The sequence below is a fragment of the Artibeus jamaicensis genome, unplaced genomic scaffold (genome assembly GCF_021234435.1).
Source record: "Artibeus jamaicensis isolate MK-2021 breed Jamaican fruit bat unplaced genomic scaffold, CSHL_Jam_final contig_1028, whole genome shotgun sequence".
Lineage (NCBI taxonomy): Eukaryota > Metazoa > Chordata > Mammalia > Chiroptera > Phyllostomidae > Artibeus > Artibeus jamaicensis.
This window is the reverse complement of record NW_026521201.1, coordinates 2574939-2587943: the sequence shown is the minus strand read 5'-3', so window position 1 is coordinate 2587943 and position 13005 is coordinate 2574939. Positions and strand designations below refer to the sequence as shown.

At 39.9% G+C, this 13005-nt stretch overlaps 2 protein-coding genes across 4 annotated transcripts in view; one reads left to right on the top strand and one right to left on the bottom strand.

Annotated features, from left to right (window-relative positions):
* Positions 1-13005, top strand: part of TMCC3 (transmembrane and coiled-coil domain family 3) — a 285572-nt gene that overhangs the window by 214543 nt on the left and 58024 nt on the right. The window lies entirely within an intron of this gene.
* On the bottom strand, positions 1547-1810 carry LOC119041631 (small nuclear ribonucleoprotein E-like). Its single transcript, XM_037135010.2, has one exon. The coding sequence runs from the start codon at positions 1778-1780 to the stop codon at positions 1547-1549; it is 234 nt and encodes a 77-aa protein (XP_036990905.2). The 5' UTR covers positions 1781-1810.

The window sequence follows — 13005 nt, the reverse complement described above, 5'->3', positions numbered from 1 at the left end:
CATTCTTAGAATGGTCTTTCATACTTTGAGATTTTTTTAAAAACCAAAACACCATGTTTTTCTAACACATATTATGATTTTTATTTTTATATGTTTTAATCTTTGATCCAGTTAGAATTTGTTTTCCTTTAAGATGTCTACAGATAAATGACATAGTTATCCCAACACCATTTTTGCAGTTATTTTTGTAAATTTGTTTTTATATTTTATATATTTATGTTTACATAAATACATATATTAGATATACTTAACATTTATGTATTTATTTTATTTATTTATTTTTATAAATTTCTGCTTTTTCTCTGGGCTTTAAAACAAACCAGAAGGTATACTTTAGATGCGTTTATTCTGGATTGAGATTCCCCTTCCCCCTAATCAGGATTTGAACTGGGCAATTTGAGGATTCTACTCATGCATTTAGAACCTTTCAAGCAGGCATGATTCCAGGGTCATTGACAGTAAGGAAAGACCAAAAGGTAGAGGGGAAGAGATGGTCAGATTTGTTGTTTGCCTTCAGTTCTTTTTTTGAATAAGATTTTGCTTCTCAATTTCTACTTAATACAGAATCGTGCCCTTCCATGTGTTTGCAAATGCTGTTACAGGGTAAAGAATGTGCACTGTTGCTCCCTAAACAAACCATCATTGCCACCTTCATCACTTGTGGTCACCCTCCCAGCTAGGGAGAGGGACGAGCAGGAACCCACCCACGCTGTGTTCTGTGGGGAGCAGACCACTTTCCAGCTTGTCTTCCTCCTCCTTCGTAAATATATTTAGCGCCCTTGTGCTGTCCTCAGTACTAGGAGATTGAAGTTGATTTGTTACTCACATTAGTATAATGAATACAATAAGATTTCATGTTTGTAGGTAATAAACAGTTTCTTTATTTGTACGTTACCCCTGTGGCTCGCTAAAAATCACTGGATGTTTAGGGGTTGGTTGTTATACGCACCTGCGTTAACTGTTGAGCGTTTCACCTGCCTGGTAGTCTCTACATCTGGCACAGAGGGCAGTTAAAACTGTTGGCTGTGCCCGGAAACCAGCACTTAGTTTTTCACACCCTGACCACAGGGCCTATTAATGTTGGAATGAATATGTTTTTATTACATGCGCTTCCACTTGGAAAAAGCACCATGCTTGTAAAAACCTTTGGACCTAAGCAAATTATCAAGTAATATTTGTTGTATAAAAACAGACAAAGTTTTTGCCTCACATGCCAAGCAATTTAGAGGTACTTACTCAATTGGTGTCAGTGGGTATGTGGACACAAAAATCAAAGTGAGTCTTCTTTCATTACAGTGTCTCATTTATGTCCTGTTTCCACCTGGGGGAGCCATGAGGGCTCCTATTTATACCAAAATCATTATTTGTTTCTTTCTTCTTCTTCTTTTTAATAAAAACAGTCACATAGCATTTATTGTCATCTGGTAATAACAAAAAGGTAATCAAAACAATATGAATAAATGTTCAAGCACTATACCCACCAGGAAGAACACCTAAAAAACACACACTGTGTTGCTTCAACAATTTCTCACTTCATTAGTCATTTCTAGTTGGAGACACTTTGGAGGAGAGTAATATTATCTCCTTTTATCGTGATCTGACCTAGTTGTTTCCTTGACTTCATTTTAGAATGAATCTCATCTGCATCAGTATTCATCACGTATTCATCAAAACCAGTGACACAGCCCTCTATCTGCATGTTCACTTGCTCATAAAGCCACACCTGGATCTGGGGTCTGTTCTGCAAGTATCTGAAGATAAGGTTGATGGGCTGCACCATCACCTTCAGCACTTTTTGTCTCTGGCCATGGTACGCCGTGGTGGAAGTTGACAAAAGACCACACTAACCCACGTGCTACCTCAAAAAGCTACTTGTGGAATCGTCATTATCTGTTTCTAACACCCAGAAATGCTCTGCTCTTTGGGTGGGTGGGAGTATATGAAATTATACTGGTGAGAAGTTTGACCAGCACTCAGACCATTTAAAAGTGTTGCAAATACTTGGGGCTCAAATTTAGCTCTTACTTTAAAAGAACTTAGAATGAGAGCCCTTCAGCCTCAGTGATGTTTAAAGATAGTTTTGCAAACAGCCCACCATTCCAGCAGACATTTCTGGGTCTTTTATTTCTGTGGGGAAATAAGAAATGAATGACATAGTCCTGTATTTATGTGGCTTTCTTCTAAATTAAATGTTGTTGTCTTCTCAGCCTTTATTTTTGAAATAACTTGTTCCACATTTGTGGTAATTTTAACAATAACAAATTCACTCAATAAGAATAATACATATACTGTTGAAAGATGGAGGCACAAATTTGTATACAAAGATAATTTCATGTTCTCTGATACTTAGCACCTTTCAGAAGTCACAATGACTTTGTTAGTAAATAATTCTTGAAAATAATTACTCCGTAGTTTATTTACAGAATAGACTAAAATGAGCCAGTATGCTTTTCTAGGGCAGCTAGCTTATTTAACTCTCAGTGGTTATTAATTTTCTTAAGGTTATGCTTGCTTTGGTTGTTGAATTTAATTTAAGGTTGAATTAATGTCCTATGGAAGTAAATACAGTGACACCAAATTCCAAAATCATAAGGTAATGAAATGGCCCGTCAGAAGCATCAACTTACACCATATTTAAAAGTAACCAGATTCACAGAGGGGACGATGTTCCAAGCATGAGGAAATCCCGGATCAAATCCTTCACCAGGTTGTTTCGGTTAAGTACAATAATTAGTAGAGAAATTTATTTTTAATTACTAAATGCTTCAAACATGGAAAAAAATTTAAAAATATGGCACCGATATGCCTACCTCCTCAATTTAACAGATGTTTACATTTTGCCATGTTTGCATCTGATTTCTGTCACCATTTTTTAAGAAACAAGTGGTTCTAGACACACCTATCTGGATGTCCTCTCCCTTCTGACTTCCTCAGAGGCCTCTGTAACCTGAAGTTTTTGTATTTCATTCCACTGCAGGTTTTTGCATGTTTTTATACCTTGGATGAATCCACAAGATGATTTGAGGCACGCTAGGCCCATACTCGAGACCTCAGCAGAAAACAGAAAGAAAGGGTTCCTACGTGCTTTCATTGTGTTCCCAGTGCTGTGCTAGGTCCCAGAATCAGTCAGGTGTGGACGCTGCCCTTGAGGAGCTTAGGGTGGGAGGACAGACCTGCAGACAGACAGTGGCAGTGCTCCAGGAAGCCCTGGCCTCACCTGGACCCTTCTGGAGAGAACTGACCCCCAGCCCATCCTGAGAGGCTCCAGACCACAGGGAACAGGCACGGGCTTACCCTCCTCCCTTCCTGTTCCACCCTCTGCAGGGGCGTTTCCTAAGTGTTTTGTAGGACATTACTATTGGTAGTGGAGGAGAGATAACAGTGTGTGAGGTTCTAGTTCAACTCTAATTAGCACTTTGATATGTATTTTGTTTACGTGTGTATGTAGTTTTAGATCTTCATACGAAGGAAATACTAAATCATGAGCATCGCAGATAGCTTCTTTGATTTGACCCAGATGGAGGAAGGATGCTGCAGAGAAGGGAGGAAGAGATGTTCATTGTCATGGCAACCAGCGGGTTTTTATAGTGGAACCCTGTCTTTGTAACCCAAACCAGTCACCTTTTTTTTGTAACTACAGAAAACAGACTGACACAAGCTCAAGAAATTATAGTACCATTTCTTAGTGGTTTTTTTTCTTTTTGGAAATAGTATTTTAGTTCCTTCACAGACTTTCAGAGCTGAAAGGCACCTATTAAGGGCCTTAGAAGTTTACAAATCAGATGCTGTGCCTTTCTCGTTATTATTGTGTGTCCCCTTCATTTCCACTCCACCCCTCGCAATCAGTCTAAGCCACAGGCCAGGATTTTTAGAAAGGGATCAGGAGGAGGATGAGTTGGAGTTTGGCAGGCACTGCGCACTCTGGCAGGCTCCTCCCTGGGAAAAAGCATTCCATCTCCCACATCTGAATGCTTTTGCTGTTTGACCTTGTACTTGCTTCTTCCTGTTATGCTTGCTTCTTCCCCACCCATCGCTCTCTAGACTCAGCAGATGCCGAGATGCTGAGAATATCTTGTTCCTTCTCGTCACTTAGGAGGCAAGTTCGAAGTCCACCCTTTGCTATCTGAGAACTCCTGGAAGAGTGAATCCTTGAGGTTTTCTTTTGGTAGCTCTGGTGAGGTTTCATACACCTGGTGTACACAAGGCCAGTGTAAGAAAGGAGCCCTTGTGTGGATAGGTGGAGCGTCACTTGGGAAAGTAAGGACGTCCTTGAGTGCCCCAGCAGAGATTTCTGTTGATTAGCACATTGAGAGAAAGCAGGAAGCGTGCTGTCCTTTATTCCTCTCAACTTCTGTGTCTCAGGAGTCCCCTTTCACCTAGAACCACACATTGAGATCACAGCTCTGGGATCACTGGCCCCACTGTCTTGGCAGTAGTGTTGAAATCGGTGGTCACCATGGCATGTGGCGTGGAAAAGGAGGCACTCAGGCACCTTTCAGGGCACTGGATTTACGAATGAGCTCCCTTGGCTTGGCTTCTTGACCCCCCCAAACCTCCCAGCCATCTCCTCTTTTCCCCCTGGGGCCAGGTCAGGAGCATAGTATGTGGGAGATGTCAGGCCAGAGTCCATTCTTCAGCAGCACAAGTGTGGATCATGCTGTAACCATTCTGCTTTCACCCCAGTTTGACAGATATACATTGAGCACCTACTATATGTTACACATTACAGGGACCAAAACAAAAATCTCCACCTCAAGAAGCTTATATCCTAGTTAAGGCAAGGTAGACACACCAAACAGCAGGTAAAATATACAATATTTAAATGTATGATTTAAAAGTTATAGGATACGTGCAATGTTGAAAAAGCAGTCAAGGAAAGCAAGCTGGGGAGGTCCAAGGTGTGGGGAGTGGAGGAAGCAGTTTTGAACTGGGAGACTCAGAGAAGGCTGAGGGATGTCACTGAGGGAGGGCCTGAGAAAGTCAGCCGGGCAGCCAGCGGGGGGAGAGCGTTCCAGGGAAAGGGGACAGGCAAGTAGGGCCCTGTGACTGCAGTGTGCCTGTTCTGCTTGAGGGGTATCCAAGAGGCTCTGTGGAAGGAGCAGGGTGAGTAAGGACACGAGGTCTGAGAGGTGGTGGGGAGGCCAGTTCATGGACCAAAGGTAGGCATGAGCCGGCAGAGAGGCCTGTAGGAGGGAAGAGTGGCATGGACTAGGATGCTAGTGGTGGGGGTGATGAGAGGCAGTCAGATCTTGTAAGAAAGGGCCTTTTAAAGCCCTCCTTTGGTGTGCTAAGGGTTCTGAGGGGACAGTGTAGTGTCAGTGTCCCATTAGGGTCAATGGCCTGGGTTTTAAATCCTTACAAGCTGTGTGAGGTCATCGTAGGCAGTTTGCTCAATCTATTTGAACTGTAGTTTCCTTGTGTAAGAAATAAGTATAATACTGAACTTAGAAGGGTGTCGAAGGCTTAAGTAAGGTATGCAGTGAAACGGTCTCCCGCCTCCCTTTTCTCACACCGAGCTTGGGTGCTCCCCATGTAGCTGTGCCAAGTCTGTGGGGAAAAAGGAATTTTCACGTGTGGTTCACGGGTCTCTCTCCCCACCACAGAGCAGGCAGGGATTGTACATCCAGTGCTGGGCACATGGTGCCGGATAAACGCTTGGACGACTAGAGAGATGAAAGGAGGGAAAGGCTGGATTATGAATTTCACACCAAGGTGCTAGTGTAATGTTTAAGTTCACACATTTCAACAGACAGCAGGGCTTTTTCTTTTCAGAGTTCAGTGTTCAAGGCTATCAAGTGATTAGTTATGGACTTGGCTACATTTTTATTAAAATAAGTCTAATTAGGGAAAACATATTCTTATTTTCATATTTTAAAATTTATCTTCTCCCTACTTTTGGCTTGTGGAGAAATGTTTGTTCAGAGATGCTAATTGGTGTTTTTACTTAGGTGTTCTTTATGAATAAAGATTTTGGTAATAATTTAATCAACATTTTGAGGAAACTTCCCCCCAACATTTTCTTAAGAAAAGTTTCCAACAAATACCTACAGAATACTGTTAGAAGTACTGTTACCTAACAGCAGTTGGGATCCTGCTGCCCACTGCCATCCTCTGGGCAAAGTTCCAGAGGAAAAGGTTTGTTAATAAAAGAAAGGAGTCTTTATTAAAAATCTTCACAATTTTGGAATAACAGCTTTCCACTTGCATTAGTCACTTAAGCCTATTAATTAAGGTTAAACTCTTTAACACCTGAGTGTACCTATCATTCCCCGTTAATTTTTTATTCAATATTTTATTGTTGTTCTATCACAGTTGTCCCAATTGTTCCCCCTTTGCTCTACTCTGCCCAGCCTAATCCCCCAAGTCACTCCCTGCCCTGTTGTCCATGTCCATGGGTCATTTGTACATGTTCCCTGACTAGTCCCTTCCACCCTTATCCTGCTCCCACCTCCCCTCTGGTTGCTATCAGTCTGTTCCCTATTTCCATGGCTCTGGTTCTATTTTGCTTGCTTGTCTGTTTTGTTCATTAGGGTCCTGTTATAGCTGAGATGGTATGGTATTTGTCTTTGACCACCTGTCTAATTTCACTTAGCATAATAGTCTCTAGTTCCATCCATGCTGTCACAAAGAGTAGGAGTTACTTCTTTCTTTCTGCTGCAAAGTATTCCATTGCGTAAATGTACCATAGTTTTTTGATCCACTCACTTACTGATGGGCACTTAGGCTGTTTCCAGCACTTAGCTATTGTAAATAACGTTATGAACATTGGGGTGCATGGGTTCTTTTGAATTGGTGTTTTGGTATTCTTAGGGTTTAACCTCAGCAGTGGAATCACTGGATCAAAAGGCAGTTCCATCTTTAGTTTTTCTGAGGAAATTCCATACTGTTTTCTACAGTGGCTGCATGAGTTTGAATCCTCACCAACAGTTCATTGCAACCAACAGTGCACTAGGGTTCCCTTTTCTCTATATCTTCACTGGCATTTGTTGTTTGTTGATTTGTTAGTGATGGCCATTTTGACTGGTGTGAGGTGGTATCTCATTGTGGTTTTAAGGTGTATATCTGATGGCTAGTGATGCTGAGCATCCTTTCATATGTCTCTGGGCCCTCTGTATGTCCTCCTTAGAGAAGAGTCTATTCAGGTCCTTTGCCCATTTTTTAATTGGATTGTTTGTCTTCCTGGTGTTGAGTCATATGAGTTCTTTATATATCGTGGAGATCAAACCCTTGTCCAAGGTATCATTGGCAAACACATTTTCCTATATGGTCAGTCTCCTTTTCATTTTGATGATGGTTTCTTTAGCTATGCAGAAGCTTTGTAATTTGATGTAGTCCCATTTGTTTAGTTTTTTCTTTTTCTTTATTTCCTTGCCCTAGAAGATATATCAGCAAAAATATTGGTGCATGGGATATCCGAAATTTTATTGCCTACATTCCTCTAGCACTTTTATGGTATCATGACTTATATTTAAGTGTTTTATCCATGGTGAGTTTATTCTAGTGTATGGTGTAACTTGGTGGACTAGTTTCATTTTTTTGCATGTACCTGTCCAGATCTTCCAACACCATTTATTCAAGAGGCTATTTGTACTCCATTCTATCCTCCCACCCACTTCATCAAATATTGATTAACCACAGAAACATGGGTTTATTTCTGGGCTCTCTCGTCTATCCCATTGATCTATGTGTCTGTTCCTATGCCAGTACCAGACTGTTTTGATTACAGTGCCTTGGTAATATAGTTTGATATCAGGTATTGTGATCCCTCCTACTTTGTTCTTCTTTTCAAGATTCCTGAGTCTATTTGGGGTCATTATGGTTCCATATAAATTTTTGAAATATTTGTTCCAGATCTATGAAATATGCAATTGATATTTTACTAGGGATTGCATTAAATCTGTAGATTGCTTTGGGTAGTATGCATATTTTAATGATGTTAATTCTTCCAATCCATGAACACAGTATATGCTTCCACTTATTTGTATCTTCCTTAATTTCTGTCTTCAGTGTTCTGTAGTTTTCCAAGTAGAAGTATTTTACATCCTTGGTTAGGTTTATTCTTAGGTACTTTATTTTTCTTATTGCTATAGCAAATGGGATTGTTTCTCTAGTTTCTGCTTCTCATGTTTCATTGTTGGTGTACAGAAATGCCTTGGATTTCTGAATATTGACTTTGTATTTCGCTGTTTTGCCAAATTCACTTATTAAATCAAATAGTTTTTATTGGTGGAAACTGTAGGGTTTTCTGTGTACACTATCATGCCATCTGCAAATAACAACAGTTTTATTTCCTCCTTTTCAATTTGGATTCCTTTTATTTCTTTTTCTTATCTGACCACTGTGGCTAGAACTCCCAATACTATGTTGAATAAAAGTGGTGGAAGCAGACATCTTTGTCTTGTTCCTGATCTTAAGGGGAAAGCTTTTAGTTTTTGCCCATTGGGTATGATGTTGGCTGTAGGTCTCTCACATATGGCCTTTATTATGTTGAGGATTGTTCCCTCTAGTCACACTCTGCTGAGTATTTTTAATCATAAATGGGTGCTGGACTTTACCAAGTGCTTTTTCAGCATCTATTGATATGATCATATCAATGGTCATATTTGTTTATGTGGTGTATTACATTTATTAACTTGAGAATATTGAACCATCCTTGCATCCCTGGAATCAATCCCACTTGATCATGGTGTATGATCTTTTTAATGTATTGCTGGATCCTGACTGCCAATATTTTGTGGGGATTTTAATGTCTATAATCATCAGAGATATTGGCCTGTGGTTTTCTTTCTTTGTTGTGTCTTTACCTGGTTTTGGAATTAGGATAACACTGGCCTAATAAAAAGAGTTTGGAGTCTTCCCTCTTCTTGAATTTTTGGAATAGTTTCAGAAGGATAGGAGTTAGTTCTTTAAACGTTTGGTAGAATTCACATGTGTAGCCATCTGGTCCAGGGCTTTTGTGTGCCAGGAGTTCTTTGATTACTGCTTTAATTTCACTAGTTATTACTGGTCTATTCAGGCTTTCTCCTTCTTCTTGATTCAATTTGGAAGATTGTATGTTTCTAGAAATTTGTCCACTTTGCTCAGGTTGTCCAATTTCTTGGCTATAGTTTTTCATAGTAATTTCTTACAGTCCTTTGTATTTCTGTGATATCAGTCGTAACTTCTCTTTCATTTCTGATTTTACTTATTTGAGACCTCTATCTTTCTTTTCTTGATGAGTCTGGTTAAATGGTTGTCAATTTTATTTGTCTTTTCAAAGAACCATCTTCTGGATTTATAGATCCTTTGAATTGTTTGCTTAGTTTCTATGTCATTTAATTTTGCTCTGATCTTGATTATTTTCTTCCTTTTTCTCACTCTAGGCTTTGTTTGTTGTTCCTCTAGTTCTGATAGATGTAGGGTTAGGTTGTTTATTTGAGGTATTGTATCTCTTTTGAGTAGGCCTGCATTTCTGTGAACTTCCCTTGCAGGACTGTTTTCGCTGTGTCCCAATGGTTTTGAGCTGTTGTGTGTTCATTTTCATTTGATACATTTGATTTCTTCCTTGAACTTATTGTTAACCCACTCGTGTTTGATAGCTTGTTATTCAGTCTCCATGAATTTGAATGTTTTTAAGTTCTTTTCCTTGAGGTAGGTTTCTAGTTTCAAGGCATTGTGATCTGAGAAGATGTTTGATATGATTTCAATTTTCTTGAATTTATTGAAGCTTCTTTTTTTTTCCTAACCTGTGGTCTACCCTTGAAAATGTTCCATGTGCATTTGAAATGAATGTATATTTTCATTCTTTGGGGTAGAAGGTACTGTGTATATCAATTATGTCCATTTGATCTAGAGTGTTCTTCAGTGTCACAATATCTTTGTTGTTTCTTTGCTTCAAAGATCCATCCATTGTTAACAGTGGGGTGTCAAAATACCCTATTATGAATGTGTTGCTGTCAGTATCTTTCTTGAAGTCCTCCAAGATTTTCCTTATATATTTACATGCTCCTGTGTTGTGCGTTATATGTTTACAGGGGTTACATCTTCTTGATGGACTATTACCTTAAATATTGTGTGGTGACCTTTGTCTTTTTTTTATGGCCGTTGTTATTTAGTCTATTTGTCTGATGTGAGTATTATTACTCCAGCAGTTTTTCATGTCCATTTGCTTGGAATATTTTTTTTTCCATCCCTTCACTTTCAGTCTGTGTAGATCTTTTGTTCTGAAGTGGGTCTCTTGTAGACAGCGTATATGTGGGTCATGATTTCTTATCCATTCAGCTACCCCATGTCTTTTGATTGGAGCATCTAATCCATTTAAATTTAAGGTTATTATTGACAGGCACGTATCATTGCCACTTTCCGTACCTGTGTTCTTGTCTTTCTCTTTTCCTTCATCTTCTTAAAGCAGTCCCATTAGCATCTCTTGCAATGCTGGTTTGGTGGAGATGTATTCTTTTAGCTTTCTTTCCAAGTGGGAAACTCCTTATTTCACCTTCCATTATAAATGAGAGCCTTTTGTGGTGGAGTAGTCTTGTTTGCAGGCCTTTGCTTTTTAATTACTTGAAATACTTCTTGCCATTCCCTTCTGGCTTGTAGTATTTATTTCTGTTGAGAAATCAGCTGACAGCCTTATCAGAGCTCCCTTGTATGTTACTATCTGTTTCTCCCTGGCTCACTTTAACATTCTCTCTTTGTCTTTAATTTGCCATTTTATTTATGATGTGTCTTACAATGGGCCTCTTTGGTTTCATCTTGATTGGGACCCTGTGTGATTCCTGAGCCTGCATGACTTTTTCCATCATCAGGTTAGGGGAGTTTTCTGTTATTACTTTTTCAAACGCATTTTCTGTCTCTTGCTCCTCTTCTCCTTTTGTTTTACCCCTATAATATGAATATTATTACATTTCATGTTGTCCTGCAACTTCCTTAAACCCTCTTCATTCTTTGTGAGTCTTTTTTTCATTTTGTTGTTCTCTCTGGGAGTTTTTTCCTAACTTGTCCTCCAGCTCACTGATTCAGTCCTCTGCTTCATCTAGCCTGTTTTTAATTCCTTACAGTGTATTCTTCATTTCAGATATTATACTCTCCATGTCCTCCTGGCTCTTATTGGTAGTTTCTATGTCTTTTTTCATGCTGGTGTAGTTCCTAGTAAATTTCTTGTAGCTTCCATAGAGTTCCTTGTTGTTCTCACTGAGCTCCTTGAGCATCCTTATAACCACTATTTTGAACTCAGTGTCTGATAGATTGCTTGCCTCAATTTCATTTAGCACTCATTCTGGGGATCCCTCCTCTCCTTTCGATTGGGTGTCATTTCTTTGTTTCCCCATTTTAAGTGGCTCTTTTTGTTTTGTTTCTGCGTATTTGATTGATCTGCTTTGACTCCCCTGACTTCGTGGTGTGACCTTCTGTGGTAGGAAACCTGTGGGACTCAGTGGTTCAATCTCCTTGATTTCCTGACCTGGATGTTCTTACAGGTTATGCATGCTCCCTATTATAATTGGGTTTAGGTTGTTGTTGGATTATTTTTTGGTGGGTTCTTCCCTCCGGTTGATGGTCTGAGAGTCACACAGCCCACCACATCTTGCATGCTGTTTTACAGGTGCTGCCAAAACAAAATAACCCAGGAAACAAAATATACACTTGCAGTAATAACTCCCACCCACCACCACACTATCAACAGCAAATGAGTAAATGTTAACGAATGTGTAAAGAGATTAAGACTATTTAAGAAAGGAAAAATGAATATGAGATGACTAACTGAAAGAAAAATTATTTTGAGAGATTAGAGGGTGGAGAAGTAAAAAGCGTAGGGAATAGAAACAAAGTGAAGAAAGAAAGAAAATATCAACAACCAACAAGCAAAGGTTGATAAAGATGGAGAGAGAGTAAGGGTATTTTAAGAATGGGGAAAAGAATGTGAGATGCCTAATGACAAGAAAAATGGTTTTGGGAGGCTGGACTCGGGAGGAATAGTAAGAGTGCAGAATAGAAACAAGTCATAGCCAGAGAACAAATAAAATTTGAAACAAAAATAAGGCCCTGGCTGGTGTAGCTCAGTGGATTGAGCACAGGCTGTAAACCACAGGGTCACTGTTCAACTCCCAGTCAGGGCATATGCCTGGGTTGAGGGCCAAGTTTCCAGTGGGGGCCATGTGAGAGGCAACCACACATTGATGTTTCTCTCCCTCTCTTTCTCCTTCCCTTCCCCTCTCTCTAAAAATTTTTTTAAAAAATAAATTTAAAGCCCTGGCTGGTGTAGCTCAGTGGATTGAGCATGGGCCTGTGAACCAGAGGACCACGGTTCGATTCCCAGTCAGGGCACATGCCTGGGTTGCAGGCAGGTTCCCTGCAGGCCAGTTCCCTGCAGGGGATGCACTACAGGCAACCATACATTGATGTTTCTCTCCCTCTCTCCTTCCCCTCTAAAGATAAATAAATAAAATCTAAAAAAAATTAAAAAAATAAATAAATAAATAAATTTAAAAAATAAGAAGAGGAAGGAAGGTAGAATGAATAAGAGAAAGAAGGAGTAAAATATGAGATTTGAAGTAAACTAAAATTTAAAAAACTAGTGAAATAATAGGCATAAATTTGAAGGGAAAGAAATGAATGTTAAAAAGCTATATAGGAGAGAAAATAATGCAATAATGAAGAAGACCACGGTGGAATTTGTCTCTGTAGAATCCAGTGTTTACCACTGTCTTCTCATTCTGGATCCACCCCTGGTAATGTCAGATGGTATCCTAGTCTGACCCTATGCAGCCTGTTTAAGACTCTAAGTGATCCACAGTCTGTGGCTGTCTCAAGATTTGGCTGGTCCTCACTGTACTGCCCAGCCAGCTTTCCATCAGCACAGGGTCCAGGAGTGGTTCATTTAACGTCCTAAGAGGATGGCCATTACCTTCTTTACCTACCTCCAGAGGGGGTCTCTGGGTGATTGGGAGGGTGGGAACCCTTGGTCACCACCAAGGGGCCGCTGTTCAGTTTTCCAAGAAGATGGTGGGAGTGTTTCCCCACCCCCTC